Below are 26,510 nucleotides of genomic sequence, written 5' to 3'. Positions count from 1 at the left end.
CAACCTCGTCCATAACAAGTGTATCACTCGGGTTACTTAACTCATGATTATCGTGAAACAACATAATCTCAAGCTCACACTCGCCAAATCGCTCAACCACATCTTGGACCAAAGAAAAAGACTTATTAAGCACAATAAGAGCAATTGCAATGGGAGGTTTTTTGTCTTGAGATTTTAAATAAGAACTTTTATAAAGGGTTTGTCCCATTGCGTCATAAAGTTTGTCTTTAAACAAACTATCTCAGTTTGATAAAACAATCTGGGTTCTTCACTTCTTCCAAAAAGAAGAAAAGTTGACTAACACATAAAATAAGACGCGCGGAACATATGTACCAATTATCACAATATGTGTGAGACAAACAACTTGTCAGATTCCAAACAAACAAATTTAAGGAGGGGCCCACGTTCATCATTTTTTGCAGGGTAAATTTTTCCAATTTCCAGTATTCTCAACGTCTATTTTATTAAATGTATCAATTTCTAGCGTCTAATTTTAAAAATTGAAGTGTGTTTTTTAAAAAAAAAAAATTTACCATAATTTCAGTATAAATAGACAACAGATTTTGATGTATATATTCATTATCTACTCATCTTGTATAAGATCCAATATATCAACAAAAAAATATTTATGTATTGTTCATTATAATTTTAACTAGGGAGAATATATAAGAGATAATATAAATTTAAATATTACAACCTCTCAAAACTCCCTAAATCCACAAAACTTGCAAAATATTATAAATTATCAATTTCAAAATCTTCAAAATACCCCATTTCTTCAAAATTTACCATATTTTGGATTACCAAATATCCAAATTTGAAATATAAATCCTAATGTCCAAAATACAGTCAATTCACAAATGGCAATGCTCAATGTACCGAGATTGCACAAGTGGCAATGCTCAATGCACAAATTAAGTTTAAAAAAAAATACACAAATAAAATGTAGATTGTAAAATAAACCATAAAACGATAAACTAAAATTGATAATTAAATAGTGTAGCCCATTCAAGACTTTATTTAAAGTTCTATTGTGATAAAAGGTTCTTAATTCTTGAGAGTGTCAAAATATGACATGGCAAAGGAAGAACTTTATAAAAAGTTCTTCCATTGCACATGCTCTAATATCATCAAGAGGTGACATATTATCATCATGAGAAAGCACATAATATTCCACAAAATCATCACCATTAAACATGTTATCATTTTCCAAGAAAGACAAAGGATATTCATTCAAACCATGTTTATATGTGAGAGAATCAAGAAGCAAGATCACATTATCATTAAGAGCAAATTCACAAGATTTCACAAAACCATTATCATTATCATTCAAGACATCACCCTTAAACTTTTCAAAGTTTTCTAATTCACTTGAGCTATGAGCAAGAGTGTTGATGTATTGTTTTTGTGTTTCAATAAAAAATTTCCATCATGATCTCAAGGTTTGATTTAGGAGGTGAGGTATTCAAATCCCGTTGGCATGTGTCATTAGCCAACTTTCTAAAAAGTTCTCAATTCTCCAAATAATTTGTGTCAATGAATTGCCCACCACACATACAATTGACTATGGTCCAAGTCTCTTGATTCATGTCATAATACACAACAAGGCAAAGTTCCCATGTTTCAAAACAATAATCAAATTGACCAACAAATTCACCAAGCCTTTCATAATAATTATAAAACGGCTCATGCTCAAATTGTGGGAAATGAAAGCTAGCCATCTTATCACAAGTAACAAGTAACAAATACGTAGTCTAGCAAACCTAAGTCTAAATTAATATCAATAATTCGTTGATCTCCCCGGCAACGACGCCATTTTGATAGTGAAGTTTGTCGCACTCTCCCAATCAAACAATTTTAACTCAAGTAACTAATGTAATAAGGTAGTCGATGTCGAAACACAAGGAGATCAATTTTGAGTACTAGTTTTGTCTTAGATTATAAGTTAGCTACGTGATCATGAAATTGGTTGATATTAAACTAATTTAACTAAATTAATAACTAACTAAGACAACTAAAGTAAGAAAGCAAGTAATAGAAATAATAATGGTCTAAGCAATAAAGAAAGGCCTAGGATCCGATTTTCTTCACCAACATGTTCATTTACTATCATAAATACGTCAATTAGTTGTCAAGGAGACGTGTTAAGGGGAAACGCCTCTAATTCGCCTATTAACTCCCTCTCAGACTCATAATAGGACACTAGTCACCCCGACCTACCTCCCTCTCGGGTTCGTAAATCGGACTCCCTAATTAAACACCCAAATATCCGAGTATTGATCAAGGTTATTAAACCCGTGTTGGTTTCCAAGTCATCCCACTCCTTATTTCGAGGGTCGATTTCAAACTCAAGATTAAAGGCACCCTCCCTCGGTTCTCCCTTTTGGGTTCAACCTAGGTCGACAACTAATCTAAATGAGGTGGTCTCACTCCTAATCTAATTGGTTCTTACCAATAATCAAGGGTCAAAAGTCAATCACCAACAACAAATAAGAGAATAACAAGTCAAATCCTCCCATCATCCCTAACCAACATTCCAACAACTAATTGAAATGGATTTAGTCAAGTAAATTACACATGTCGGGGACTAATCGAATCCTAGTGAAAATACTACTCACTAATCATACTTAAATTAACATTAAACATATTACCACTAAACTAATCACAACATTAAATATAGTGAATTCAATAAAGACTAAAACTTTAAAGTAAACTACACTAAGAAAAACATAACAATAACACTAAATATGGTGAGAGCAATAAAGACTAAAACTTTGACTAATTAAAGATGATTAAACTAATTTAAACATAACAACAATCTAAGTAACCATAAGAAAGAGAAGGGAGAAGAATTGATACTAAAACTTAAGAGGAAAGTGCATATAAATGGTAGATCTAGTCTTACAATATGTACAAATTGAAACGTGAACACTTAATAATCTACCTCTACACTAATTAGAGAGTAATTTTTGGGAGAAAACTTGTCTTAAACCCTTATTGAGAACTGAAAATGGGCTCTCTCTTGTCTCTTTGCTTTCGACCAAAAAGTGACAGCTCTCCTCACCTACTGACTTCGAACCACCCCCCTTAAAAATCCCTCTGCTAAATGAGTCATTTTCTTCTTTTTATATGAGAACTTTAGAAGGGCCGCCTTGGTATTCTACTTGTGTTCAATCATTTGTAAGAGCCCAATTTGAAGGCTAGTGGGCAGCAACATGACGAACCAACGAGGCCCAAGTAAGAAATCCACACGTACATCAAACTGCTCCACTTGAATTGCCTTCACTTGACCCGGTTAATTGTTTGGTTTCCGCTTCTCATTTAGTACCTACGAAGTCAAACATACAAAAGCAGTACCAACTCCAAAATAATATATAATTGACACTAGTTAACATAAGACAAGTAACATACTAACTTATTCCAAAAGTAAGTGTATAATCGCAAATCGAGTTATTAATTGAATAAAATAAGAGATAAAATATGGGCTTAAAACATGTAAAATAATGTGTTATCAGATGGCAAGAGTTAATAGAAAAGAATTACATGTCAACAAGAAGACTAGGAATGGTTCTTCCGGTACTCCGATTACACTGTCAAGTTGTACAGCCTTAGGTTAGTTACGTTACTTTTAAAGATTTCGGATGTTCTTCAAGTATTATGTATGCCTATATTAAATTAATGTTGATGTTATTTTTATTTTTATTAGATAGCACTGGTTCTCGACCAAGTTGTCCGAGTTAAAAAGAACCTGATCCCGTAACAAGATTAGTCAATGAATTGATCAACGAGTTAACTACAACCAATGGAGGTTCATCGAGTTGTATTGATCCAAAAGAAGGTTTAACTTCGTATTTTATTTATTTTATCTGATTGAATGGATGTTTTAGTTCTTAAATAGGTATGTGATATTGTCAAAGTCTTTGTCAATGTTTAAGTTGATTTTTTAGGTACCATTTCCCAACCAAACTCTTCACGTCAACAAGCTCTCGATCCTGTGGCTAGATTGGTCAGTGATTTGGTTAGAATTTTAAGCGAAGAATATGGTGATCCATCAAGTAGGGAGCTAACGATAAAGGTATAAGTTCTTAAAGTTGCATATTATTTATTATTACCGTTATACTAATCGTTTATAAGTCAAATGTATCATCCCTTTTTTTTCAAAATTCTATAATTATTTTATTTTTTACTGTAGAGTTTGAAGGATACTGGGATATTGGAGACCTCGACGTTTCATGTAACAAATGCGGTGCAATGTTATGGTACTTAGAATGAGTACGTAAGGAAATGAATAATTTACATCCTACATTCTCATTGTGTTGTTCTGATGGCAAAATTCATCTTCCTCTTCTTAAACAACCACCTCAATTGTTGTTGGATCTTTTAAGTCGGCGACACCTTCTAAGCAACCACTTTATTGATAATATTCGAGCTTACAATATGATAATTTCGTTCACATCAATTGGATAAAAGATTGATAATTCTGTAAATCAAGGTCGAGGACCATATACTTTTAGGACGGGTGGGCAAAACGTCCACCGCATCAGGAGTTTGTTGCCGCCGGATCGAATTACGCCAAAGTTTTGTCAGCTTTACATATATGACACAGAAGAAAAGGCTCAAAACCGTAAGAATGCTCACGGGTATAAATGCAAAGTATATGTTATTGCGAATTTAATATAATATACGAGTGCACCTCATGATAACCTTTATGCGGAGTAATTATTCTTTTAAATTTTGCAGCTCAAATAATCCGGAATGGTTTAATGATGACCTAATTTGTTTGTTTCAAAGAATAATCGATGAGGAAAATATATTAGCTATGAAATTCAGAATGGTGAGAGATAGATTGTCAGCTGATATAGAAAGAGATGTCTCTATTAAGCTTATTTTAAGACGAGAATCCGATGGTAAAACATATAATCGTACTACATCTTCTGAGGTCGCTGTTATTATTGAAGGAGACATATTGAAACGCCGTCGAAAAGAGGGATATTATTATTGAGAAGAAAAGTGGTGAACTGCAGCGTATATCCGAGTTTCACCCTTTATATTTAGCGCTCCAGTATCCTTTGTTTTTTCCGCATGGTGAAGACGGTTGGAGGTCGGGCATCCTACATAGCGAATCTTCTCTCAACAGAAGTAAGAGGAAAAAAACACGTAATCAAGTAACAACGAGAGAGTGGCTTCGATTCGTCTCCAAGACAAATCTCCGTTCCTTCAATCTCTAATTCTTTTGTTACTGCTAAATTACTTCAACAATTTATGTCGATGGTTATATGATGGTGGAGTCACAGAGGTTGTCATTTCTTCGTCATAATCAACCGTTGCTCCGTGCGAAAACTTATAAAAATCTTGCGAATGCGGTCGACCGTGAAGAAACCGAACCATCCTCTACTAGGAGTCATATTTTCATATCTTTGTCGGTTTTGCAATCAGATGGGTAAACTATAGGTAATTTCCAAGATACTATGACCATTTGCAAGTGGTACGGGTATCCATATTTGTTCATTACATTTATATGTAATCCAAAATGGCCAAAAATAATGAAATTTGTCTCTAAAAGAGATTTGAGGCCGGAGGATCGACCTGATATTCTTAGTCGTGTATTCAAGATGAAACTTACGGAATTAATGAAAGACTTGAAAGACCGTCAAATATCCGGACGTGTCATAGGAGGTAAGGTTACACATAAATCTTTCGAGTAATATGATCATTCATGTTTTTTTCTAATGTCGTACGAATAAAAAAACTTAAGATTGTTTTGGCTAATCTTTCAGGCACGTACACTATTGAATTTCAGAAACGTGGGTTGCCACATGCTCATATTCTAATATTTCTTCATCGTGATGACAAATTCCCGGGGACCGCAAATGTAGATAAATTATTAGTGCTGAGATACCCAATCCTGATAAAAACCCATTGTTATATGCTCTTGTGAAGGAGAATATGATACACGGTCCATGTGGCAAAGACTTCCCTACTTGCCCGTGTATGGTTGCATCTAAGTGCTCGAGAAACTTTCCGAAGAGGTGCATCAAAAGCACAACGGTTGACGACGACGGGTATCTTGTATATAAGAGGAGGGAGAAGGGATTTACCGTGGTGAAGAGTGGACGCAAACTTGGCAATGAGTGGGTAGTTCCATATAATGCGCAATTATTGTTGAAATATCGTGCCCACATAAATGTCGAGTGGTGTAATCAAGCTCGATCAATCAAGTATTTGTTCAAGTACATAAATAAGGGCCCTGATCGAGCCACAATGCAATCTTCATATCGTCGTCGAAACGAGGAGAATCCCACCCAAATAGATGAGATACATAGGTTCCATGATTGTCATTATATCTCAGCATGCGAAGCTGTGGGAGAATCTTCGGCTTTGAAATCCATTATAGGACTCCTCCTGTTTAAATATTGCGCTTTCACCTTCCTGATGAGCAAATCGTTGTTTTTAACGACGAAGACTCTATTGATGCGGTCATCGACAATCCCACAATCGGTATGACCAAATTCTTGGCTTGGATGGATTGTAATAAATTTAGTGAGGAGGCAAAACAACTATTATATAGCCAGTTCCCGACAAAATTCGTGTGGAAACAACAAGGACGTGCTTGGCATCCTAGAAAAAGTGGTTTTGCTACTGGAAGAATGCATAATGTTTCCCCCAATTGTGGTGAACTATATTATATGAGAACCCTATTAAACTTCGTCAAGGGTCCTAAATCTTACGAGAATTTAAGGTGGTTTGATGATGTTTTGCATCCTACATTCAGAGAAGCATGTTATGCGCGTGGGCTGCTTGGAGATGATAAGGAGTACATTGACGCTATATAGGAAGCAAGCCGTTGGGGTTCCGGGTCTTATTTAAGAAACCTCTTTATCACTTTATTGTTTGCTACTATCGCGATGTCAAGTAAAGTGTGGGAGAAAACTTGGACGCATATTTCAGATGACATCCTATATCGACAACGTAATGCGCTTCAAAACCAAGGTTAGTTGTTAAACAAGCATTTGTTGAATACTGCAAATTCATATAATATTATAGTAACTCCCCTTTTATTTAAGCACTGTTGTGTAATAATTGCTTAATATACATTTAAAATGGTGTGCGCCTATTAAATTCACAGCCTTGCGATTAACGGAGGATGAACTTAAGAATTATGCGTTGCTAGATATAGAAGCATGTCTTCAACGCAATGGTTGTAGCTTACGTAGGTTTGAAGACATGCCTTTTCCCGAATCATCCAAACCTCATCATGTGAACACGTTAGTTTCCAACGAGCTATCTTATGACAGAGTTGCTTTAGGGGAAGAACATGTGCACCTTTTATCTTCCATGACTAACGAGCTAATTAAAGGTCGTCTACAATGAGATAATGGACGTAGTACGTAATAATCGCGGAGGTGTTTTCTTTGTATATGGATATGGAGGGATGGGTAAAAATTTTATTTGGAGAACCTTATGTGCGGCATTGAGAAGTAGAGGACAGATTGTGCTTCCTGTAGCATCCAGCGACATTGCAGCTACCTTACTTCCCGGTGAAATGACTGCTAATTCGAGACTTAGTATCCCAATCAATGTAGTTGAAAATTCTACGTGTCCAAGGATTAAACCAGGAAGTGATTTAGCCGAACTCTTAATTAGGACAAAGCGTATTATATGGGACGAAGCACCAATAACGCACAGATATGCTTTCGAGGCAGTTGACAGGAGTTTAAGAGATGTCATGCGTTTTTCAAACGACGAAGATGTCAATCAACCATTTGGTGGTAAGATGGTCGTATTTGGAAGTGATTTTCGACAAATACTTCCCGTTATCCCTAAAGACAGCAGATCGGAAATCGTGAATGCGTCACTCTGTGCTTCAAATTTGTGGTCTATTTGCAAGGTGCGAAAAAAAATGCACGAATAAACTGTTTTTAATGTAACGATTATAAATTTACTTTACATTATATGATCTCATAAACTAGATATTTGTTTAATCATACAAGGTGTTGAAATTGACAAAAAAAAACATGCGCCTTCGAGGCGGAGATTCGTGTTTCGAAGTTGCTCAGATAAAGGATTTTTCAGAATGGATACTAAAAGTTGGAGACAGGGAAGCTGGAGACCCGAATGATGGGGAAGTTGAATTAGAGTTGTCGAATGACATTTTTGATTCAGCACACTGTAGATCCTATCGGTTCGATTGTATACGCCATTTACCCATCCCTCGAGAATCAACTATCGAATCCCGAGTAGCTTCAGGAGAGGGCCATCCTTGCACCTACACATGAGTTCGTCGATTTAGTTAATGACTACGTATTATCTCGAATAGATGGAACAGAGAAAATTTACTTTAACTCAGACGAGGTTAGTAAAGATGAGAGCAATATTGGGGTGTGTGATCTGTACTCCACAAAATTTCTTAACTCTATTAAGTGTTCAGGGCTCCAAATCACGAATTAAAGCTGAAGGTTGGTGCTATAGTTATGCTTCTTCGGAGCATTGACCAATCTCGCGGATTGTGCAACGGCACTTGACTGATAGTGACAGATTTGGGATTACGTGTGATTGGAGCAACAGTCTTATCGGGCAGTCATAAGGGCGATAAAGTGGATATTGCCCGTATTACATTTACTCCATCGGATTCCGGTAAGTTCCCGGTACAGTTTGACATAAGACAATTCCCCGTTGCGGTGTGCTTTGCAATGACAATAAATAAGCGCCAAGGGCAATCTCTAGCACATGTTGGGCTTTATCTTCCAAGGTCAGTGTTTACGCACAGTCAGCTCTATGTGGCTATTTCAAGAGTCACAAGCAAAAAGGGATTGAAAATTCTAATTTGCGATAATGATAAACACGTATCCATTAGAACAAATAACGTAGTGTATAAAGAAGTTTTTGAGAAGCTATAATTCAATCAACTTATGACTGTACCCCATGTTGTATTTATTTCTTTCCAATTTCTACTTTTGTTAACTTCTCAAATTTTTGAGAAATTATTTTTATACTTTAATAATTCCGAAATAGATATTATAGTTAAAGAGCACAACCTATTAACAACCCTTACCTCTTCCACCAAAATCAACAACCCCGTGCAATATGCACGGGTACAACAAAATTGATTACTACATTGTTCACTGTATCTCACAGGTTAGGAGTTGGGAGTCATCATCTCAGAAAAGGCAGTGTCCTCAACAAGTTACAGATGTGTAATCTATAAATATAAATGTTTTACTTTAGCCACCTCAACGTGGGTATAACTTTGCGAATAAAACATGTAAAATCGGGTTCAACAACAGCGTTCCCTGAAATGTCAAGTTGAATTAAAGTTAAATCCCTAAAGATGAGAAAAGCGTCAAAGTATTTGACCAGCTGGAGATCATGTATAGAAGAAATGGAAGAAGGATGTGCCTTCCAGTCATTTGACAGAGGTGAAGGGCACAAATAATAGCGGGTGGTGTCGATCGTGTGCTGCCCAATCTCATTGTTTGAAATGTTGAGCACTTTCAGCAGCTTCAGATGTCTTAACGGAGCCAAGGCAGTAAAACTCTTCATCTTGTTGTTACTAAGGTTTAAACATTCCAGAAGTTGCATTGCTTCCAACCCTGATACAGGAATACGTACCATTTCTTAGCATTTGAAGCATAATGGAAATAAAGTATCACAAATTCCAGCGCAACCAAGTAATGCCGTTACCTTCAAGAGATCCAAGTTCGTTGTGGCTGAGATCCAGGTTTTGAACCCACAACAATCTCTCTATGCACCCAATCTGTGATAGTGATTGGTTATTCAGTCGAACCCATACCACACTCCTGTCATTTAATAGCCCCGAGTTTTTGTAGCACCCCAACAATATCTCAACAATCTATCCTTGCTGCTTGTAATCTGATATCAACAATTCACTCATGTCATCAAACAAATAATACTACAATATAGAGATGAGATACATCCATTATTAAGTCAAACTAAGGAGCACCAATTCAGACTTCACATGCTATCAAATATTGTCAAAACTTGGTTTATAGAACAAAGATACTGGACGACTTGGGAATATGAAGCTTGATGCATTCATCATCATTACACCAATGCCTATACAAGGTTCCCATTACAAGCATCAACTACCTAAAATGTGAGCTAACAGTTCTCGTGCAGTTGGAGAGGCTACGAAAACGGGACAACCACCATCAACTACCTTTTGGAAAGCAATTTTATAAGGTACCTAAGTTAATTTCAGTTGATTTCAAAAAAAAAAAAAAAAAAAAAAAAGTCAATTTCAGTTGGTCCATAACCTCCTTCTTTGTATATGTTCTTTATCGGTTTTCAAACACTCTCTCTTTTCTCTCTCTCATAAGTCACCCAAGCATCCTTCATTAAACATCTATCTACTGCTTTTACAGGAAGAAGAAACTTGATCAAATGTTCAAAACCAATGAAATGCAAAGACCCAAATTAAATTTTCTTGTATAAGCAACAAGGACGCAGATGCCAGCTAGTTTCCAAAACAGAATAGACATGGCAAAATAAGTGAGTAAAGTTTAGCACCAAAAGTAAACTACAACAAAAGGTCTTGAATAACCTACATGAACAGCTTGAACCAACATTTAAATATTTGATAACCCAAGGTCAAAACTCAAAAGCTCCCATGAGGAATCGATTTAGACTATCCACGATCCAAGAAATCTAGCTAATATCTTAACTTTCACACATTGTCTTGCTCCTCAGACTAGCAACAAAAGAGAGGGAATGAAGACTCCAAATATAAGGTGTCACAGCTATTTTATTCCTATTAAACATAGAAAACATGGGAACATGACACATTAAGTACTCACCTGCTGCAGTAATGCCAAACTGTGTTGTTCTTTATAATAATGCAAATGGGTTGGGTCCAATTTCATTAAATCGCTATACAAAGCCAAAATTTCTTCAACATGAACCATTTTATAAGACCTTGAACCACTGCTCTCAAAAAACATTGTTTCAAGAGCCATCAACAGCTTGGCAAGTGTCAGCTTCCCAATTTTACTACAAGAAAAAGTAGGAATGCAAAAGGTAAAGATGCAGTTTTATAATATCCTTGTTTAATCTATTCTAATGTTAGAACGTACAAGGTTGAAGGAGCTATAAACTGTAAGGTAAGTTAAATACTACCAGTCCATAGCAGACAGCAACTCACGAAAGAGAGCAATCTCATCATTCAATATATCCATCTGCCATTTAGAAGCAACAACTTCCTGATCCTTGTTTATTTGCAATTGGTTGAATGAAGGAATCAGATCTGACTCCTTGAAACTCCTTTCAGCTTTTTGGAAATTCGAATCTTCCCATATAATAGGCTCCTGCTCTTCAACATGTTGTCTATCAGGCTGCTGAAAGCGGACTACAAACTGTTTCTGAAAGTCATTACCAAGTGGACAGCCACCCAAAGAGACAATCTCAAGAGAATGTCCAAGGTTAATTTCAACGGGATAAGCCGTGTAGTCATCACTCTGCAAAGAAGGAAATTTTAGAAGTGCCACCCAGCTAGGGGCACCCTCAGTATTGTTTAATGAAAGAGGTATCCATGTGAGAGCTTTACTTTCAGCAAGTTCAGTTGTGATAGTAATGCTTGACGAGTTAACACCTCTAACAGGTTGACTAAAATACAAAACCAAAGGTAATGTATTCCCATCAGCTGAGTGGAGCGGTGAGACAGTAGAACCAGAGGCGGGCCACGATGAAATTAACCAAGGCGACTCATCTTTCACTGTTTGCTCCAAGAGCCAAAGATGGTAAAACCAGCCACTTTGGTCATCCGGATCGGTAAAGATTGCTTGGTGAACAAGTTCAAATTCATTGGTCAAGATCTTCTCTTTGGGGAAAAAACCCTCGGCTTTTCTTTGCAATAAATTCGAGAGAAGGACACTGCGGAACAATTGGATAGCACCTATAAGTAAAATGAAATGTGACCAACGCCAGACATGCCATCATAAGTTTTATCTCACAACAAAAGGCCCGCAACACAGTTTTATATTTGGCACACATGAAAGAATAAGCAAAATATTACCTGCGATTATGCCAAGCAGAGTAATTACTGAAATTTTTCTCTATCATATCTGTCGTATACTTCAGCTCATCCTCTTCTGCAATGTTATTTAGCGCAGCTACATATCTGAAAGATGATTAAGACGGTAAGAATCGTTTGCTGAACCAACTTGCAAAAACCTGATATCTCAATTCTCAAATACAGCGCAGTTGACCTGCGATAGTTCCACGCATGAAAATTCCTTGGATCAGCCTTCTGAAACTTATCAAGTAGATGTAATTCAAGGTCGACAGATGAATGACCCTTGCTAAGAACCCATTTGCAATGATGCCATGCCCCATAATGTTGTTCGTAAATTCTGTAGCAGCAAAGAATTACGAAAGGAATAAAAATGCAGTGACGAAATAAATGCCAAAGATCAGAAATACCGACAGAGGAAAGGTAGTGACACGGTACGGAACCGCTGCCTTAAAAACTATTTCTCCGGTACGACCGTGGTGGCGATCAGCACTGACCGGTAGTCCCCAAGGTTTACACTACTGCCGCCTTACAAACTCGCCTTACAAACTCGCCCACTCAAGAATGTAAGGCCTGGAACGACATCAATTAGCAATAACCAGAAATTTATGAGAGAGCAGAGAAGACGAGAGAAGAGAGTTTATGTTTCTGTGTGTTTTGATAGAGAAGTCGGGCTCTTATTTATAGCAAAAACAGAAGCAACAGTGTAACACCCCGTAATTTTGGACCGTTATTATTTTGCGAAAGTAATTTATTAATTAAGTTGAATTTAATATTAATGTTTTTGAAGTAAAAATAATTCAAAGAAATATAATTTTATTATATTTTGAGGTAAAGTATTTATTTTGATAGTTTCGAAATGTTTAAAAATAGTTTAAACCGTGTAAAAACTTTTTATTTCAAAAAATGGGCATATCGGGAAAAAAATTACAACTCTTTTGAAAATTGAGTAAACGATTTTGGAAATGGGTCGTATGAGTATTCAATTTTCTTGTAATCTCGTGTTTAAGAACTTTGGTCTTGTCGGAATTTGCGTTTGACAAACGGTTTTAATTATTATTGAAACGAGCCAAAACCGACTCGTAAAATCCCGACTTAAACCCGCTCCTTTCCTTCCTCCTTTCCTTTCCCGCGGACACCTCCTTCCCCCTTCTTTTTTTTCTGATTTTCTCACCTTCCTTTACATTCTTTATCTTTCCAAAACCAAAACACCATTAAAACTTAAGAATCCAAGCTAGTTTTCGCCATAATTTCTTCATTTCTTGACGGATTTTCACATAATTTATATTTTCGGAATCCTCTCTTCGAGATCTACCTCCTGGTATATTTTAATTTCAGTTTTCTTGAAGTTGTTTTAAGACGAATTTTGGTATAATTTCGGTATTTATACTTATTATTGTGTTTTTATTGTTTATTTAGGTGAAGAATTGGAAGACGAGTTTGGGGGACTCGTATATTGTCGAAGATAGCGGCTAGTTGCTTGTTAGGGTTTGGTTTTTAAGGTGCTAATTGCTCATTTTCTAGCTTAAGGTAACATATTTCGAGTTACTCGACGAATAATCGTCACATTCTTTGCTTTTTGTATGTTTTTGTGATTTTTGGTTGAGTAGTAAATTTTCACATGTTTAAAATGGGTTGCATGCATGTCTTTTGTTAGTTTAAGATAACATGTTAGTATTGGGAACGATTAATTATGTTTCAGACGGTGTTAAACTGAACAAAAATGGAGAAATTGAGGTGTGGGGGTGGCGCAAAGAGCCCACTACTGGTCGGGTCACCCGTTGCTTGTTTCGCGGTTTTTCATGCTTTGTTCATCACTTTAGGTTCATTAATGTCATAGTTAGAATAAGTAACATATGGTTAAACCTTTGAAATGAATAATGTTAATGGTGAAAATTATGTTTATATTGGTAGTTGCACATGTTAGGATAGATTAAAATGAAATTATAATGAATAGGCTCAAAAATGAATTTTATAGCAATAAATGCAATGTTTTGATGATTATCTAAAATCGAGCCTTGGTCCCTTTGTCGATTCGATGTCATCAATGTGTGATTGGTCACCGTAATTTAACCCGCACTGCCGCAGGTGGGGTTGCGGGTAAAAATTCGGTTGGATGAAATTTTATATGAATTGGATAATCGGCCTTTTTCTTGTTTAGGCCATTTATCAAGTTTTTATTTCACATATGTAGTTAGTTGATTTAAGTAGCTTGTTATATTGTAGAAACGGCCCTAGATTCCCCGAAACCTTTGATATGGTTAATATTGTTAGAATTGGAAATTGGTATTGAATACTTATTGAGGATATTGTTGGATTGTCTGCTGAATAGACATTTATATAGCCTTTCACATGATAGAATGTTAGCATTTATGTTGGTAAGTTGGACTCTTTGCCCTCTTATGGTTAAGTGGGTGTCTTACTTGTCTGGTGTGGTGTGGGCTAAAGTATTCAAGTTGGGACTAGCTGGGACTAGGTCCTAGGTGAGTATTTCGGCCTTCATCATAGATAGGTCTTTATAGTCTCTGACGAGTATATGTTCACTGCTTAATAGCCTTTGTGTTTCCCGACTAGTGGGTTTATATCCAAGTTGGGGCATGACCTCGTTACTTATTTTGATAGTAAGTGGTCAGCTTAAGTACTAGCCAACCCTTTGGTGGACTCCTTAGGGTACTCACTTTGTTTTAGAAAAATTGTGGGTCTTGGGTGCGGTGGTGTGTATCCGCATGTCTAGGTCTCTCTGTGATTTTAGGCTAGGGTTGTGTTGTGTCTTGGCCATGTTTTATTAATATTAACCGCTGAGCCAAGATACCGATTCGATTACCTTCCCTACCTCGTGGTATAGACTCGAGTTACAGAGTGACTATTGACCGTGCTAAGAACTTATGCCTGTCTTTGATATATTGCCCTTTCTTATATGGTGACTTTATGAATTGTAATAGGTGAGATGTAAGCCGGTTACAATTGATAAAGTTTGGATTACTACTTGTTATATGTTTCACATGATAGTTTAGTTTGGTCAGTTTAGGGCTCACATGTTAGAATACTTGATAATTGAATTACTTACCATGTTGTTTACATGTTTCATTACATGTTACATTAAATATGACGTTTCGTGGCTGGGAGGACTCGAAGTTACTCCCCACTGAATTGTGGCTTTCGTGTTTGTATAAAATGCGATTGACAGGTTGAAGATTTAGATGGGGACACAGACGAGCTAGTGAGCAAAAGGAACCTTGGACCTAGTTTGGCTGTTTTTGTAGTAAACCTTTAGACTTTTTCTTTTGTATATATATTTTGAAGGGACATATGTCTCCCTCTTTTACCTTGGGATTGTATCTCTATGTTCTCGCAATTTTTAGTTTGGTTATGTAAATTAGTTGGTTTGCATTTGCAGGTTTTGGGCACTCTTAAGTTGGAATTGTTTGTGAATGGTTTAGGAAAATTTTAAAAATTACAGGTTTTGTCTAGTTGAACCAATTACAAACATATCCTGTCAGTTTTTCCGTAGATTTTACGTGTTTAATTAACGCTAATTTAAGGGTGTCACAGTTGGTATCAGAGCTTGTTGCTCCCGACGCACGTTTGTGCACCCCACTTAAAAGCTTTTGACCCTTAAATAATAAACTTGAGAGATGGGTAGGATGGGTAGATTTAGGATTTTATGTGGTAGTCTGTTTGTGATTGCTAATTGTTAGGTACTAATTAATTTTCTCTTTTGCAAGATGGCTCTCCAAGAAATGTAGATAATGCAATCTTACAAGCTAAGTTTGTTGATTGTTAGTTATTAATTTTGGTGCCGTTAAAGATTGGTTTTGCCAAATGAAGAATGCTTCCACTTTCTCGATATTTCTATCCGTATTCAGCGTATCTTACCTTAACCTTCCAATCTCGTGGTTCGTCTTTCAAATTCCTTTACTCTCGCCCTGGGTAGCTACTCTTCAATTCTTTCCCCCGATTCATCCTTAGTTCGTTTTCTTCTTATAATAAAAGTCCATGTGGACACCTTCCTTTTATTCCGCAGGATAGTCCCTTTGTTCAAGAGAACCCGGTTTTGAGGAAATGTATCATTGGAGGGCGTGAATGAGTTGAGAAATTGATTGTTTAAGGTTTGAGTTGTATAGGAGAATATAACTTGGGATCCTTTGGTTAGTCTTGTTAGTTGTGCTTGATATGAGAGCCTAGTGAGTTGAGAAACACCTTGGGATTTATGTCTATTGAGAGCTTGTTTGTTATAGATGATTGAGCATAGGTACTACCTTAGCACATAAGATGGAATGAACTTGAGCTATTTCATTTGAGAGTCTCGATGTTTCTTTTGGAGAATTAAAGGAATAATAGTTAGCCCTAAACCTTGTAGACTTTGAAAGGAATACAATTAGACATTGACGTTGCTTAATGGATTGGTATCGTACTTTGGAATTAGTTAGTTTGTTAAACCTTTTGAGTTGACTAAATCTAGTATAGAGTAGCCCTTGTTGACCTTTCGAAATTTGAGAACACGTGGTTGACCTTATTAATCATATCTGAATTTAGGAATTTTGGTGGAATGTTGTTCGATGTAGTTTGTGAGTTCAAAAATGTGATTCTAATTTATGGTATCGGAGACTAGAAGTATTAAGTGGTGAGATGATGGAGTAAACAAGCCATGGTACTTGGGGATGACATAGTAAGTGAAGTTCAATGACGAGAATTGTAAAGGAGATACTTTGGGACATGGATGGTAACAAATGAATTTGTGGGGTGAATTGATTTTGGCTCTTAGAACCAATTGAGTTGAGGAATACCTACCATTGTGGAGTCCTTGTTAGTCCTATGATTTGGTAGACATTTGGGGCTTTGTTGAGCACCTTAGTGAAGTAACCTTATCATATCGATCATAAGCTTTGATGAGTGTTTGGTAAGCGGTAACCTTTTCATTATGCCGCTTTTGTTCTCCTTTCCTTCTCTTTAACGTTAGTTGAACACTGTTCTTATGCCAAAGTTTACGTATCTTCTTCTTGCCCGAGATATCTTCTTAACTCGAATACCTCTTATTTTTGTCAACCGTTATCTTTACGGTACGACTCCTTATTTCCTAACATGTCATTTGTTCCTTGCTTATCCTTCCTTAACGCCTTTTTATAATACCATTTCTTTTGAGAAATGTTGGCCTTGGTTGGACATCATGACCTTTGAAGGGATTGTTGTGTTTGACCCTTTCCTGATTTTGAGAGGATTTGATATTGGAAATACTTAGGTAGTGTGATGAGACATACTTGATGGTTCTTATACCTATAGATCCTTGATAGAGTGAGTACTTTGGATTGGTGGATTTTGTGTGTCAAGTGTGAGTTGCATTGGTTACTAAGGTTATGGAACATGGCATTGTTTATGTTTAGGGTACTAGTGTTTAGTACTTGACTTAAAATGGATGAAACTGAATGGTGGATTTGAGGATGTAAGATTGACTAAGTAAGTTGAGTTGTGATTGGCTTCCATAATCACTTTGGACATGAGAGTTTGATAATGTGTATGACCATATGAGAAAAGCTAATGGTGGGTTTATTAGTTGATTGTAGTGAGTGATATTGATTACTACTTGAGGTATGGTATGAGAGTGAAAGTAAGCTACAATGTTGGAAGTCTTAGCACTTGTTTTGGTAACTAGAAAGGGTAATGGTATGGTTGACACCAATTGTTAGGTTAAAGAACATAGTTTCAATTTATGTTTTAGGAACTCTGAGGTGATAAAGTGTTGTTACAATTAAGACCTTGTTTCTTGGGAATTTGATGGTAAGTAAGTTTTAGGATGTCAAATTTGAAAGAATACTCCTTGGGATGTTGATGACCATAATGGATTGATGATGTGATTTGGTATTAGTTGGCTCTTGGAGTTATAGCTTGGTATTGGGATTCTTGATTAAAGGTTTATTTGTTTTGAGGAACCCATAGTTGACACTAGTTGGATACGAATATCCTTGGGAGTGATGTGGTTATGAGTTTTGTTGTTAGGAAGTTTTTGGAACCGTTTTGAGTGATGTTGTTGTTTGAGATAAAAGTGTCCGGCGTTTCCTTGTTGATTAATTTCCCTTTTTCTTTGATCATGAGCGTTACCGCTCATACCTCTCTTCCTTATTTTATCATACTCCTCTCATAAGTTTGATGTTGGTAACCTATGAAACTCCATCCTTGACACCCTTTTAGGTTCGACTTCAATTCTTACCCCATGAAATTCATACAGCTCTTTTGATTAGTTAAGCTTGAATCCTTTTAGCATAATTGCTCCTATGATGTCTAAGTTACTTTTTCCTTCGAGGAATTTCTAAATATTTCAAGCTACCAGTTTCGATTCATTCTTGAAAATTTATGTCACTTCTGCAAACCTAACCTATTTTTGAAGACTTGAAAATGAAAATTTGAGTAAATTACCTTTCTCTTACTTTGATTTTAACATTAATGAGTGTTAAATCTCGTTATTGGAGACGTCCCGATAATGGGTTTTCTCATTTATTGGTGTAGAAATATTTTTATATCTTGATATGAATGTGGATGTTCTTGTCTGATCAACAAGAGTATCACCGTTTCATTGAAAAGATACCTATATTTTCTTATAACTATAATTTCTCCTTTTAAATTTCGAGGACGAAACTTTTTAAAAGGAGGGGTGATTGTAACACCCCGTAATTTTGGACCGTTATTATTTTGCGAAAGTAATTTATTAATCAAGTTGAATTTAATATTAATGTTTTTGAAGTAAAAATAATTCAAAGAAATATAATTTTATTATATTTTGAGGTAAAGTATTTATTTTGATAGTTTCGAAATGTTTAAAAATAGTTTAAACCGTGTAAAAACTTTTTATTTCGAAAAATGGGCATATCGGGAAAAAAATTACAACTCTTTTGAAAATTGAGTAAACGATTTTGGAAATGGGTCGTATGAGTATTCAATTTTCTTGTAATCTCGTGTTTAAGAACTTTGGTCTTGTCGGAATTTGCGTTTGACAAACGGTTTTAATTATTATTGAAACGAGCCAAAACCGACTCGTAAAATCCCGACTTAAACCCGCTCCTTTCCTTCCTCCTTTCCTTTCCCGCGGACACCTCCTTCCCCCTTCTTTTTTTTCTGATTTTCTCACCTTCCTTTACATTCTTTATCTTTCCAAAACCAAAACACCATTAAAACTTAAGAATCCAAGCTAGTTTTCGCCATAATTTCTTCATTTCGACGTGATTTTCACATAATTTATATTTTCGGAATCCTCTCTTCGAGATCTACCTCCTGGTATATTTTAATTTCAGTTTTCTTGAAGTTGTTTTAAGACGAATTTTGGTATAATTTCGGTATTTATACTTATTATTGTGTTTTTATTGTTTATTTAGGTGAAGAATTGGAAGACGAGTTTGGGGGACTCGTATATTGTCGAAGATAGCGGCTAGTTGCTTGTTAGGGTTTGGTTTTTAAGGTGCTAATTGCTCATTTTCTAGCTTAAGGTAACATATTTCGAGTTACTCGACGAATAATCGTCACATTCTTTGCTTTTTGTATGTTTTTGTGATTTTTGGTTGAGTAGTAAATTTTCACATGTTTAAAATGGGTTGCATGCATGTCTTTTGTTAGTTTAAGATAACATGTTAGTATTGGGAACGATTAATTATGTTTCAGACGGTGTTAAACTGAACAAAAATGGAGAAATTGAGGTGTGGGGGTGGCGGCAGCAGGCCCACGGCTGGCCCGGGTCAGCCCGTTGCTTGTTTCGCGGTTTTTCATGCTTTGTTCATCACTTTAGGTTCATTAATGTCATAGTTAGAATAAGTAACATATGGTTAAACCTTTGAAATGAATAATGTTAATGGTAAAAATTATGTTTATATTGGTAGTTGCACATGTTAGGATAGATTAAAATGAAATTATAATGAATAGGCTCAAAAATGAATTTTATAGCACTAAATGCAATATTTTGATGATTATGCCGAAAACTGAGCCTTGGTCCCTTTGACTGATTCGATGTCAGTCAATTGTGTGATTGGTCAGCCGCAATTTAACCCGTACCTGTCGCAGGGCTGGGGTTGCGGGTAAAAATTCGGTTGGATGAAATTTTATATGAATTGGATAATCGGCCTTTTTCTTGTTTAGGCCATTTATCAAGTTTTTATTTCACATATGTAGTTAGTTGATTTAAGTAGCTTGTTATATTGTAGAAACGACCCTAGATTTCCCGAAACCTTTGATATGGTTAATATTGTTAGAATTGGAAATTGGTATTGAATACTTATTGAGGATATTGTTGGATTGTCTGCTGAATAGACATTTATATAGCCTTTCACATGATAGAATGTTAGCATTTATGTTGGTAAGTTGGACTCTTTGCCCTCTTATGGTTAAGTGGGTGTCTTACTTGTCTGGTGTGGTGTGGGCTAAAGTATTCAAGCTGGGACTAGCTGGGACTAGGTCCTAGGTGAGTATTTCGGCCTTCATCATAGATAGGTCTTTATAGTCTCTGACGAGTATATGTTCACTGCTTAATAGCCTTTGTGTTCCTGACTAGTGGGTTTATATCCAAGTTGGGGCATGACCTCGTTACTTATTTTGATAGTAAGTGGTCAGCTTAAGTACTAGCCAACCCTTTGGTGGACTCCTTAGGGTACTCACTTTGTTTTAGAAAAATTGTGGGTCTTGGGTGCGGTGGTGTGTATCCGCATGTCTAGGTCTGCGCAGATTTTAGGCTAGGGTTGTGTTGTGTCTTGGCCATGTTTTATTAATATTAAACCGAGCCAAGATACCGGTACGATTACCTTCCCTACCTCGTGGTATAGACTCGAGTTACAGAGTGACTATTGACCGTGCTAAGAACTTATGCCTGTCTTTGATATATTGCCCTTTCTTATATGGTGACTTTATGAATTGTAATAGGTGAGATGTAAGCCGGTTACAATTGATAAAGTTTGGATTACTACTTGTTATATGTTTCACATGATAGTTTAGTTTGGTCAGTTTAGGGCTCACATGTTAGAATACTTGATAATTGAATTACTTACCATGTTGTTTACATGTTTCATTACATGTTACATTAAATATGACGTTTCGTGGCCGGGAGGACTAAAGTTACTCCCCACTGAATTGTGGCTTTCGTGTTTGTATAAAATGCGATTGACAGGTTGAAGATTTAGATGGGGACACAGACGAGCTAGTGAGCAAAAGGAACCTTGGACCTAGTTTGGCTGTTTTTGTAGTAAACCTTTAGACTTTTTCTTTTGTATATATATTTTGAAGGGACATATGTCTCCCTCTTTTACCTTGGGATTGTATCTCTATGTTCTCGCAATTTTTAGTTGGGTTATGTAAATTAGTTGGTTTGCATTTGCAGGTTTTGGGCACTCTTAAGTTGGAATTGTTTGTGAATGGTTTAGGAAAATTTTAAAAATTACAGGTTTTGTCTAGTTGAACCAATTACAAACATATCCTGTCAGTTTTTCCGTAGATTTTACGTGTTTAATTAACGCTAATTTAAGGGTGTCACAAACAGAAGCAGCAAAACGTGCTCCTAAGAAGTTGCAGTCAAGGGCTAAAAACGTGGAGCATGACCCTCCTGTTGACAGTCAGTTGGACTGACTGATTCAACTCAACAAAGAACACAGCCCAAAACAAAACTCGGATGCGGCCCAAAAAGATAGGCACAGCCCGCAATTCCCAATTCCCAATTCACGAATCCGGATCCGGGCGGGGATCGGGCTCGGCACGCGCGCGCGCGCGTGTGAGAGCTGAATTAAGCACCTCGCAAAGTCTCTACAAAAGACTCCCCATGACCACTAGTGATAAGGTAAGGGAAGGGGTGTTATATAAACCCATAAAACACCCACTTCGTCACCAATGTGGGACAAATGGAAACTTAGAAAATGGCTCTCAAAGCCTCTATTTCCAACAATCCCCCACTAGAGGCGCCAGAGAAAGAAGAATTCCTGGGTAAAGGAAGGGTGGATACTTAGGTATCAATATCTTTCGATTTGAATTGACACTTTAGTGAAATGAGGAAACAACTTACTTACAACTAGAGAATATCTTGAGATTTGAATTCCTAGCTGAACTTCGGTCGATACCCCCCACTACACATATCATACCTTCAAATTAAGATCGTCCCGCGATTTCAGAGTGCAACGCGCTCTTTTAGAGCTTATGCGTTACCTTGGTACTGATAGGTGTGACCACAAGACTTCTCATAGTCTTAGGATCATTACACCTACGTAGGTGGCTCAAGTGCTTCTCATCAGCACTTCTCACACGAGCCATTAAGGACATAAGTCCAACCTAGAGTATAATTCATCAAGTGCGTCTCAAAAGCACCACCATAAAGGCTATGAATCATACTACGCCATAGGAATGGAAACTTTGGACCTAGTCAATCTCAACCTTGACTCAAGGACCTAAGCCCCATTCCCCTCGACGTATTAACGACTAATCTCTTCGTCAACCCCTTAGTAAAGGGATCAGCAAGATTACTTTCGGACTTCACATAGTCCACAGTAATCACTCCATTCTCAAGGAGTTGTTTAACTGCAGCGTGCCTTATTCGCATGTGTCTCTTTTTCGAATTGTAGACACTATTCTTTGCAACGCCAATAGCAGCTTTCGAGTCACACAGCATGGAGACCGGTGTCAGCCGTCCTCCCCATACTGGTACATCAGCCAATAGGTTTTTCAGCCAATCAGCTTCTTGTCCTGCCAACTCAAGAGCTATGAACTCCGACTCCATGGTAGAGCGTGCAATACAAGTCTGTTTAGAAGACTTCCACGATATCGCACCTCCACCCATGGTGAAGACATAACCACTAGTAGAACAAATCTCATCGTTACACTCCGCAACCCAATTTGCATCACAATATCCTTCTAACACAGCAGGAAATTTACCATAATGCAAACACAGATCAACTGTTCCTCTTAGGTATTTTAGTAAACGACGAAGAGCATTCCAATGTTCATTACCAGGGTTATGTGTATAACGACTCAGTCTACTAACCGCATATGCAATATCTGGTCGAGTACAGTTCATAAGAAACATCACACTCCCTAGGATTTTAGCATACTCTTCCTGGGAAACACTGTTACCCAAGTTTTTACTCAAATGTATACTAGAATCATAGGGTGTTCTAGCAGGCACAACATCAAAGCAGTTAAACTTTTTCAACACCTTTTCAACATAATGAGATTGACTCAAAGAAATTCCATTGGAGTTTCGGATAACCTTAACCCCTAGGATAACATCAGCTTCTCCTAAGTCCTTCATCTCAAAATGTGATGACAAAAATTCTTTGGTTCTAATTATCACCTCTAAATTATTACCAAGTATTAACATGTCATCAACATAAAGGCATATAAGCACACAATCAGATTCTATTACTTTTAAATAAACACATGAATCAGAATTGTTAACCACATAGCCATTACTTATCAAAGTGTTGTTAAATTTCTCATACCACTGTTTAGGTGCTTGTTTCAGTCCATAAAGAGACTTGTTCAGTTTACACACTTTACTCTCTTGACCCTCAATCACAAAACCTTCAGGTTGAGACATATAGATCTCTTCCCTTAGTTCACCCTTCAAAAAGGCAGTTTTAACATCCATCTGATGTATAACAAGGTTATGAATAGCAGCTAAGGCGACAAGAGTCCTAATGGTCGAAATTTTGGTCACAGGAGAGTAAGTATCAAAATAATCAATACCCTTCTTTTGTGTAAAGCCTCTGACTACAAGTCTAGCTTTGAACCTCTCTATTGTACCGTCAGGTCTCATTTTCTTTTTAAAGATCCATTTACTCGTAATGGGTTTACTACCTTTAGGTAAATCAGTCAACTCCCAAGTCTGATTTGACACAATAGAGTCAAGTTCACTTTTAATAGCATCTTTCCAAAAATTAGCATCAATGGATTTCATTGCCTCACTATAGGTTTTTGGGTCATCTTTTATTAAAAAAGCTGAAACAAACTCATCACTAGCACAAACAGTGTATCCAAGTTCAGATAACATAGTTGTATCATAATCATCACCAAAGTTATTTGGGCATCTAGGTCTTTTACTTCTTCTAGGTTCAACAGAAACATCAATAGAAGTGCTAGTACTAGCATGTGAAGACAAATCAGGAGATGCAACAGATAAACTAGGAGATGGTACAAACGATTTTCGAAAAGGAAAACATGCTCAAAAAATTCGGCATCTCTAGCCTCAGATATAGAACGGTCACTCAAAGACATAAATCTATAAGCAGAGCTATTTTGAGCATAACCTATAAACACACAATCATAGGTCTTTGGTCCAACGGTAGGTCTCCTAAAGTCAGGTAAGCCCACTTTAGCCAAACACCCCCACACTCTAAGGTAACTTAGGTTAGGAGGATAGCACTTCCAAATCTCATAGGGTGTCTTGTCAATTTTCTTATGAAGTACACGGTTAAGAATGTGACAAGCAGAAAGTATTGCTTCCCCTCACATATCGTCAGATAGGCCAGAACTTAAAAGCATAACATTCATCATTTCTTTTAAAGTTCTATTTTTACGTTCAGCTACACCATTGGATTGGGGTGAGTAAGGTGGACTAGTCTCATGTATTAAACCGTTTGCAGCACAAAAGTCCGCAAAATAACTGGATTTATACTCACCACCTCTATCAGACCTTACCCTTTTAATCTTCCTGTCAAGTTGGTTCTCAACTTCATTCTTAAAGTTTATAAAAGATTGTTCTGCTTCATCTTTAGTCTTAAGCAAATAGACACGGGTGTATCTAGAACAGTCATCTATAAACGTAACATAATAATTCTTGCCACCTCTACTTGCAACATTTTTGAAGTCAGCTAGGTCGGTGTGGATTAACTCAAGAAGACTCGTGTTCCTAGTAGTCACAGGTTTACTAGGTTTCTTTGTAAATTTAGCTTCAACACAGCTGGCACATTTAGAGAATTCTTGACTCGTCAAACTCGGAATTAAACTCATAGTTCTAAGTTTTTTAATATAATCCACATTCACATGACCTAACCTACCATGCCAAACATCAATAGACTCAGCGATATAAGCAGAAGAAGATGCAATATTATTAATAGCAGAATCAGAGTTCAATACAAAAAGACCCCCAGAAAGATAACCCTTCCCCACAAATTCCCCATTGCGCGACATTACAACCTTGTCAGCCTCAAAAACAAGTTTCAAGCCAGCTTTGTTTAACAAGGCACCAGACACGAGGTTTCGACGCAATGTAGGTACAAATAAAACATTATTAAGGGCAAGTGTTTTCCCCGAGGTGAGTTTGAGAAAGATCTTGCCTTTGCCTGTGATCTTTGCAGCTGAAGAATTACCCATGTAGACGCATTCCCCATCAGCTATCTCCTCGAACTCAGCAAATAACCCCTTATCAGCACAGAGGTGTCTGGAAGCGCCAGTATCCAAGACCCATTCAGCAGCATTACCCACCAGATTAGCTTCAACAACCACAGCAGCAATGACATCATCAGTCACAGCATTGGCTTCAGCTTCAGCAGTCTTCTTATCAGTGCACTGGTAGGCTTTGTGACCCGGTTTCCCACAAACATAGCAAACCAAAGGACCCTTAGGCTTCTGAATCTTTGCAACCGGCTTGGTGTACTTCCCTGGATCAGTCTTCTTTCCTTTACCCTTACCCTGACCAACCTTGGCCTTACCCTTACCCTTGAACTTTTCAGCAGCATTTGACGGACCACCAGACTCAACCAAATTAGCTTTGACAGCAGCAACAGATGCATTCACAGACTGGTAAACAGTAGGGTTGTCTTTGAGGCGATTTGCCTCTTCGGTCCTCATATGACTGATAAGTTCCATAAGGGACATGTCTTTCTTTTTGTGTTTTAGCTGATTTCTATACTCAGACCAGGAGGGAGGGAATTTTTCCAACAGCACATTAGCAACAAAAAGGTCGTCTAATTTCATGCCCTCACTAACAATATCAGCACACAAATTTTCATAGACATGGACCTGTTCCATAATAGATTTCCCATCCACCAACTTAAATTGCAGCCACTTACCCACAACATATTTCTTTTTCCCAGCGTCATCAGCCCCATATTTTTTCAGTAAGGACTCCCAAATGACTTTAGCCGATTTATTATCAGCAAATAAATCGAACAGCGGGTTAATCATGTTATTAAGTATGTGACACCTAGCAGTTTTGTTGTCCTTAACAAATTTAGCAATTTCATCTTCATTTGACTTAACTGCCTTAGCCGCAGGAGGGGTAGTCTCAGCATCAGACGGAACAATAGGTTTTGGCGGGTCATTAAATAAAACATAATCAATTTCCAGCTGCTCAAAAAACATCAACAGTTTATTGCTCAATTTTCGAAATATCAGGTACAATTTTCGAAATAACAGACATGGCAACTGCACTAATTAAATAGTTTTTAAATTGTTGTTCGTAAATTTCAGTGAGCAGAAAGAATTACGAAAGGAATAAAAATGCAAATGACGAAATAAATGCCAAAGATCG

At 37.0% G+C, this 26,510-nt stretch overlaps 1 protein-coding gene and 1 pseudogene across 1 annotated transcript; one reads left to right on the top strand and one right to left on the bottom strand.

Annotated features, from left to right (window-relative positions):
* The first annotated feature begins 7,375 nt into the window (after positions 1 to 7,375).
* Positions 7,376 to 9,205, top strand: LOC141655489 (ATP-dependent DNA helicase RRM3-like). Its single transcript, XM_074462568.1, has 4 exons — positions 7,376 to 7,888; positions 7,992 to 8,169; positions 8,566 to 8,749; positions 9,136 to 9,205. The coding sequence occupies exons 1-4, from the start codon at positions 7,376 to 7,378 to the stop codon at positions 9,203 to 9,205; spliced, it is 945 nt and encodes a 314-aa protein (XP_074318669.1).
* On the bottom strand, positions 9,057 to 26,008 carry LOC141655488 (geranylgeranyl transferase type-2 subunit alpha 1-like; annotated as a pseudogene).
* Between the last annotated feature and the right edge of the window lie 502 nt (positions 26,009 to 26,510).

The sequence above is a fragment of the Silene latifolia genome, chromosome 5, assembly GCF_048544455.1.
Source record: "Silene latifolia isolate original U9 population chromosome 5, ASM4854445v1, whole genome shotgun sequence".
Lineage (NCBI taxonomy): Eukaryota > Viridiplantae > Streptophyta > Magnoliopsida > Caryophyllales > Caryophyllaceae > Silene > Silene latifolia.
The sequence above is the reverse complement of the archived record's forward strand: the minus strand, read 5'-3'. Positions and strand labels throughout refer to the sequence as shown.

Coding starts and splice junctions, on each gene's coding strand:
- LOC141655489 (XM_074462568.1), top strand. CDS start 7,376: ATGGACGTAGTACGTAATAATCGCGGAGGTGTTTTCTTTGTATATGGA. Junction 8,170..8,565: donor CATTTTTGATTCAGCACACT/GTAGATCCTATC, acceptor TTGGAGCAACAG/TCTTATCGGGCAGTCATAAG. Junction 8,750..9,135: donor GTTGGGCTTTATCTTCCAAG/GTCAGTGTTTAC, acceptor TGTATCTCACAG/GTTAGGAGTTGGGAGTCATC.